Source organism: Sinocyclocheilus anshuiensis, unplaced genomic scaffold (genome assembly GCF_001515605.1).
Source record: "Sinocyclocheilus anshuiensis isolate Anshui unplaced genomic scaffold, SAMN03320099.WGS_v1.1 scaffold733, whole genome shotgun sequence".
Classification (NCBI taxonomy): Eukaryota; Metazoa; Chordata; class Actinopteri; order Cypriniformes; family Cyprinidae; genus Sinocyclocheilus; species Sinocyclocheilus anshuiensis.
The window spans coordinates 1,217,036-1,224,669 of NW_015539923.1; the positions used below are offsets into that span (position 1 = coordinate 1,217,036).

At 34.8% G+C, this 7,634-nt stretch overlaps 1 protein-coding gene across 1 annotated transcript in view; it reads right to left on the reverse strand.

Annotated features, from left to right (window-relative positions):
• Positions 1-1,573: 1,573 nt before the first annotated feature.
• Positions 1,574-7,634, reverse strand: part of LOC107686575 (Golgi apparatus protein 1-like) — a 46,142-nt gene continuing 40,081 nt past the window's right edge. Inside the window, exons 23-26 of the mRNA XM_016483640.1 lie at positions 5,751-5,858; positions 5,235-5,355; positions 4,080-4,186; positions 1,574-2,501 (exon numbers count right to left, since the gene is read on the reverse strand). Coding sequence (XP_016339126.1) covers positions 2,334-2,501; positions 4,080-4,186; positions 5,235-5,355; positions 5,751-5,858 — 504 coding nt within the window. The 3' untranslated portion in view covers positions 1,574-2,333. The remainder of the gene's footprint in view (positions 2,502-4,079; positions 4,187-5,234; positions 5,356-5,750; positions 5,859-7,634) is intronic.

Genomic DNA, 7,634 nt, shown 5'->3' on the forward strand with positions numbered 1-7,634 from the left:
ACTGAAATGTCTTCAAAATACTGCGTTCAGCAGAAGAAAAAAATGCATACAGGTTTGGAACAACATGAAGGTAAATAATGATGACAGATTTTTCATTTCTGGGTGAACTATCCCTTTAATACAAGGACAGTGGACAAATTAGTTTCATAGAGCTTTGCACACTCTTTTGAGACACCATATACAAATGTGCATGGATTTAGACAACTGAATCCATAGAAAACATCTCTATAGTGGTACAGCTCTGGTCAAGAAAATATAAGAAAATGAAAGGGTGATTCCCACAAAACCCATCTAAATAATAGTGCAAAATGTGTTTGTCCTCCCCCCCCCATTTAATTTGAGGTGAAATTTTGATCATATTTCATGTGTGTGTGTAATATATATATATATTCTGTTTTTGCACTATTATTTTCATGACAACTGGTTTAACTGTAAAAATACTGTGATTAAAAAAATGTTTTTTTTAATTTTTATTTTGGGGTAAAATGTGACCTGAACAGGATTTCATGAGAATCGCCCAATTACATTTTTCCAAAGCAATGCATATATGAGGTTATACAGAATTAAATCTGGGAAAAAGCATGCATCGACTTTTAGAAAAACCTTTTGTATTCAGCAAATGTTATGCATATAATCATCACAGTTATTGTCAGAGTAACTCAATAACAAATTAAAAAGACAAGTATGTCATTCCTTTTCATACTAGAGATGTCTGTGGGTTCAGCTTTGAAAAAAAACAGAGCCACCATCCATGGGGACTAATGAATGTTTCCTTTCACTGGTATGACAGAGAAAGAGAAAAGGCAACATTAGAACATGGCTATGAAATAAGTTCAAAAACATTTATCTCCACCCACCCACACACACACACACACACACACACGTACACACGCACACGCACGCACGCACGCAAATTTGAAACCAAGATCAGCACATTTGTTGTAAACAATAAATAAGGCTTAAGCCAAACATAACAAAACACCAAAAAAGTGCAATCGTCCTGTGAACATTCAAAGTACACACACACACACACACACGTACACACGCACACGCGCACGCAAATTTGAAACCAAGATCAGCACATTTGTTGTAAACAATAAATAAGGCTTAAGCCAAACATAACAAAACACCAAAAAAGTGCAATCGTCCTGTGAACATTCAAAGTACCTCTGAAAAAAATACATCTAACATACATCTAGGGTATACAGTCCTGTTCAGTCACAATGTTGGTCCGCAGGAAACTTTGCTCTGGACAATCAAACCATCTTTAACATTAAACTTTCTGACAGAGCTACAGGTCTATTTGAATTTCGTACTCTTCGTATATTAATCATTTAATCTCTAATGCATTATTAATGTGCAAACCAGATGTTTATAATCCTCATATCAGTAGGGGAATCTCACAAAACCAGTCCAAGACCATGTTTGTCATATTTAAGACCAAAATAAAAATAAATTGTGCTTAAAGAAAATTATATGACATAACTTTATTTTCTTTTGTTGTACTGCCTTTGTTGATTTAAATGAATCAAAAAACAAAACAGTGAAAATACTGTATCACAGCAATTAAAAAAAATTGTGAATAATGGGAATGAAAAAATAACTAAAGTGAAATGTGCAGATGTAATGGGAATTCTGTGTGTGTGTGGGGGGGGGTTGTCATGAATATATTAGAGCATGGACATGTTTTAATGAGATTCACTCAAAGAAGTGTTTAATATTATTCTGTTTGTCTTTGCCCTTGATAATCATACCATCTAGTAATATGTAATACTTTGCAAGTTTAGCACTTGATGTCTAATGTATCTAAAACGTCTTTGTCCTGACTAATAAAGACCACCGTTTCATGTCAAGCTCATTAGAGTTCATCATATTAGACTAGAAAAACCATCTTCCCTTCCCAGTGCCAAAACATTCAGGAGACACCCAAAAACTAATCCCACCCAAAGTGAATTCCACCTTGTGGTTTAAAAAACTGAAGTGAAAAACAAATATAAAGATGGCTTCTGAATTTTCATGTAAGCTGCTGATAAAGCCCCATCGTTCTCAAAAAATGGAAAAAGATACAACGATAAAAATACTGCATTGACACATGACCATATTACAGTCAATTAGTAAGGCTGTCACTCTCAAAACAAAACTAAACAACATATACTCAAGGCATAATGTCCCAAAACGATCTTGATCCTGTCTGAGAAGCGTCTCAAAGGTTGTATGTTTGGATTGAGGTGGGTTTCAGTGGCAGGATGGGCTAGCCCACAGAAGGACCACTGACGGCTCCCAGAGAGGGCAGGAAATGACGCGTGAAATGGTGGATGGGCGGCATCCTCGCTCTACCTGTCTTTCAGCTCTCTGGTCACACGTTTGGTGATGCGGCCACACAGCAGCCCCACGAGGAAGAGGAGGGACACGGCCAGAGCAATCATGAACAGGATGTAGTTCTTCGAAGGTGACGTCATGACTTGCGCAGCGAGGTCCGAGAAACCTTCAGCTGGTGCCACCTGGGAAATCACATACTAGATCTCATAAAAAAGGAATTTTGCTAAACCTGACATAACACTCTTTAGGGTACATTCTCAAAGTGAAATGTTGTTCAATAATACTAAATATCAAGTATAACATTTTTAATAATAAAAACAATCTACTAAAAATGTGTGTGTGTATGTTCATACATACATATATTTGTAAGAACAGTAATAATAATAACAATCATTTATTTCAATATAATAATTTCTTGCTGTTATTAAATTATTTATAATAATGACAATAATTATGCTAATACAATTTTTTATTTTGATAATTATATTTAAATACACTGCCGCTCAAAAGTTTGGGATCAGTAGGATTTTTATTGTTTTTTTAAAGAAGTTTCTTCTGCTCATCAAGGCTGGATTTATTTGATCAAAAATACAGTAAAAACAGTAATATTGTGAAATATTATTGCAATTGAAAATAATGGTTTTCTATCTTAATATACTTTAAAATGTAATGTATTCCTGTGATGCAACGCTGAATTTTCAGCATCATTTCTCCAGTCTTCAGTGTCACATGATCCTTCAGAAATCATTCTAATATGCTGATTCATAATCAATGATGGAAGCAGTTGTGCTGCTTAATATTTATTTGGAACCTGTCATACTTTTGTCAGGATTTTTTGATGAATAAAAAGTTAAAAAGAGCAGCATTTATTTAAAATAGAAATCTTTTGTAACAATAGAAGTCTTTAAAAAAAAAAAAAAAAGAAAGAAAGAAATTGACTGACCCCAAACTTTTGAACAGTAGTGTATATTGTTACAATCAGCATATTAGAATGATTTCTGAAGGATCATGTGACACTGAAGACTGGAGTAATGATGCTGAAAATCCAGCTTTGATCACAGGAATAAGTTATATTTTAAAGTATATTAAGATAGAAAACCGTTATTTTAAATTGCAATAATATTTCACAATATTACATTTTTTTCTGTATTTTTGATCAAATAAATGCAGCCTTGATGAGCAGAAGAGACTTCTTTAAAAAAACAATAGAAATCCTACTGATCCCAAACTTTTGAGCGGCAGTGTATTTAATTGTAATCGTAACAATTGAAACAAATTTTAATATCAATAGTAAAATAATATTAAAAACAGTAATTAATTTAATATAATTGCATCTTTGTCATCATTAATATTAAATAATATTAATAATAAAGATTCATTTATTTTAATATAATAATTTATTCTTGCTGTTATTGCATTAATAACAATTATTATTATAATTGATGTCAATACATTTATTATAGAGATATGTATAATAATAATAATGTCTGAATGCTGTTACTAATAATTACAATTTATTTTACTACAATTTCTTATTTATTGTTATTATTATTAATAGACAACTTTAAAATACAACTTTATCTTAATATAACAATTTCTTGTTTTTAATTGCATTACTACTACTATTAATAATAATAATAATAATAATTTTAATGCAAAAAAGACAGCTAGAGGTTGGGCTGTTATGTAGTAAATATATTTAAGAAAAATTCTTAATAGTTGTCCATCTGGATGATGTGTTTGTGTTTGTGTGTACTGACCTTCGCCGCATAGCTCCACATGTCTATGCGGTCCTGTAATCTTCTCTTACATTCAGGCTGTAGACGCACCTGCTTGTCCTGCAGAGCTTCCATCAAACAGGACATTTCTGGGAAAGAATTTCAAACACAGGGAGTCAGGAGCTCCAAATTACAGAGTTAAAAAAACACACACATCGTAATCACACCATCTGTCAGTCCCACAACTTTCCATTAGTCTCTCAAATAGACCCTCAGCCCAGTTATCCTAACCGGGCATCATCAATTAAACAACACAAAATTGTATTTACAACGCATTTAACTGGGAAACACAACATTCAGTGAGAAATAATGTAAGAAGTGACATTAAGAAGAAAATTGTCAGTTTTGAATTTTGAGTTTTTTTTTTAATTTTTGATCATGTCAGTGTATTGTGTAATATGCAAAAACCCCCCAAAAAACAAAAGCCATACTCACGTCTGCCTCTTCCAGGGTTGATGGCTGCACAGTGGTGTTTCAAATCCAGAGCACAGGCCGTGTGCAAGACAGGATCCACAAATATGTCTGCTTTGCTTTCTTTGAGCATGTTCAACACCTCCTACACGTGGAGAAGAGGATGAAATGAAAGAGCGGGATGCGGACACTCAACCTGTACATGTCAGATTAATATAGCTGTGTGTGAGTGCCATGACTGTTGCTCATTTCACATGTGAAGGTGTTTCTTAAAGAGACAGCAGCAAAAAAGGCTCTTTAAAGGGTTAGTTCACCCAAAAATGAAAAATCTGGGCTCTCTGACCCTCCCATAGACAGCAAGGTAACTACCACGTTCAAGGTCCAGAAAAGTACCAAGATGATCGACAAAGTAGTATGTGTGATGACGTCATCATGCCGGATCTGGGTCAGCTCTGGCACGCCACATGCTCGCATCATGGTACTGTCGTGAACACACATCGTAATCACACCAGTTATCCTAACCGGGCATCATGAATTAAACAACACAAAATGGTATTTACAACGCATTTAACTGGGAAACACAACATTCAGTGAGAAATAATGTAAGAAGTGACATTAAGAAGAAAATTGTCAGTTTTGAATTTTGAGTTTTTTTTTTAATTTTTGATCATGTCAGTGTATTGTGTAATATGCAAAAACCCCCCAAAAAACAAAAGCCATACTCACGTCTGCCTCTTCCAGGGTTGATGGCTGCACAGTGGTGTTTCAAATCCAGAGCACAGGCCGTGTGCAAGACAGGATCCACAAATATGTCTGCTTTGCTTTCTTTGAGCATGTTCAACACCTCCTACACGTGGAGAAGAGGATGAAATGAAAGAGCGGGATGCGGACACTCAACCTGTACATGTCAGATTAATATAGCTGTGTGTGAGTGCCATGACTGTTGCTCATTTCACATGTGAAGGTGTTTCTTAAAGAGACAGCAGCAAAAAAGGCTCTTTAAAGGGTTAGTTCACCCAAAAATGAAAAATCTGGGCTCTCTGACCCTCCCATAGACAGCAAGGTAACTACCACGTTCAAGGTCCAGAATAATGTTAATACCTATGCAACCACTCATGTGTCTAATGGGGGAATCTCCTCTTATCAGAATAGCAGATGTGGGTTTATAAAAACTGATGGTGTTTGTATAGCAACAGATGCAGTGTGTAGCAGATGAAGCATGTTTAAGGACGTGTTCTGTACCGTCTTGCACTCCTCCTGTTTAATTTTCAGTAGGTTGTTCTTCAGACACTCCTCCACTTGACCCGTCTGTTCCTGCGCTGCAGCTTCCTCTGCACACAGCCGCGTGATCTAACACACACAAACAGACATGTTACCAAGTGACTAAAGATATAAAATCTCCATTTTCTTTTTGAAGAGTCTGCCTTGTCTTTGTCTTTGTTCATGTGGCCTTCAGTCAGCAGAATATCACCTAGAGATCAAAGCCAATTTTCTTTACTGACCCACCAAGAGACCCATTTCACACCATTTCTGCTCGATTGCTCCCTGAGAGCCTATGGCTCATGGAGATCATAAATAAAGGGCTTTTCTCAGACAGGCTGCAGGAGGAGGGTCCCATAGCATTACAAACAATCCATATTCATCTGCAACACTCTCTGCAGCACAGCAGATCAAACAGACCTAATACAATAACATTATGAAAAATCTTTCATTAATAACAATAAGATGGCTAAGCCTTGGTGCAGCAGTTAGCGCATATAATATAGCATATATATAATAGCGTAACTAATCTGGACTGTCATTTTCACATACAATCCTAATAAATTGATGTCATTCTACAGATTCCTGTCCAACAAAGACAGAATTAAATAAAAAAAGTAATTAAATTAATATTAAATCACCAATTAATGAATAAATAAAAACTATTAAACAGTTTTATCCAATAGTACATCTAATCAAACCATCTGCAAATTTAATAAAAAACATAAAAAAAAAAAAATACATAACTGTCAGATACGGTCAGATATAAAAAAAAAACGATGTGTGATGACGTCATCATGCCGGATCTGGGTCAGCTCTGGCACGCCACATGCTCGCATCATGGTACTGTCGTGAACGCGCGTCCACAAGTGACGAAAATGTGGAATAAAGTCGTTATTTTCGTTTTCTTTGTGCACAAACACTTTGTAATACTACGGTTGAACCACTGATGTCACATGGACCATTTTAACGATGTCCTTACTAAGTTTCTGTGCCTTGATCGTGGTAGTATCCTTGCTGTCTTTGAACGGTCAGAGAGCTCTCGGATTTCATCGAAAAGAACTTAATTTGTGTTCCGAAGATGAACAAAGGTCTTTCGGGTTTGGAACGACATGAGGGTAGTTAATGATAGAATTTTAATTTTTGGATGAACTATCCCTTTAAATACTGATAATATTGTTTTCTATTTGTCTTAAAGAACCAAACACACACATACTTGCATATTTTAATGGAAATAAATCCTCAGTGAACGCAAAAAGCATCTTTGTTGCATACCACAGTGATTAATTCACTACGAAACATGAGTAGATGAATTTACCTGTTCGATGTGACAACATTTAATGTTAACACAACCTCTATAATCTCTTTTAGCCACTTAACAACCGCCTTTATCAAGACAAGTAAAAGCTTTGAAAAAATCACAAGGGGTATTACTGATGTATTTTAAAGTGAAAGTGACGTGACATGTGGCCAAGTATGTAGAATTTTCAATTTTGGGTGAACTAACCCTTTAAGAGAGGATGAAGGGAATTGTTGTGAAAAACTAAATTATGATTGTTCTGTTTAAATAATTACACTACAGTTCAAAAGGCGGTAAGTTTATTATTGATTTTTAAAAATCCTCACCAAAGATCCTTCAGAAATCATTCTGATATGCTGATTTGCTGCTCAAGAAGCATTTCTTATTATTATAATCAATGTTGAAAACAGTTGTGCTGCTTCATTTTTTTTTGTGCAAAACTTGAATAAATGTCTCTTTTGATAGATTTAGTGTGCCCTAGCTGAAGGTAAATAAAACTAAAAAGTAAAAAAACAAAACAAAAATAATAATATTAATTATATATACATATACTAGATAATTGTATA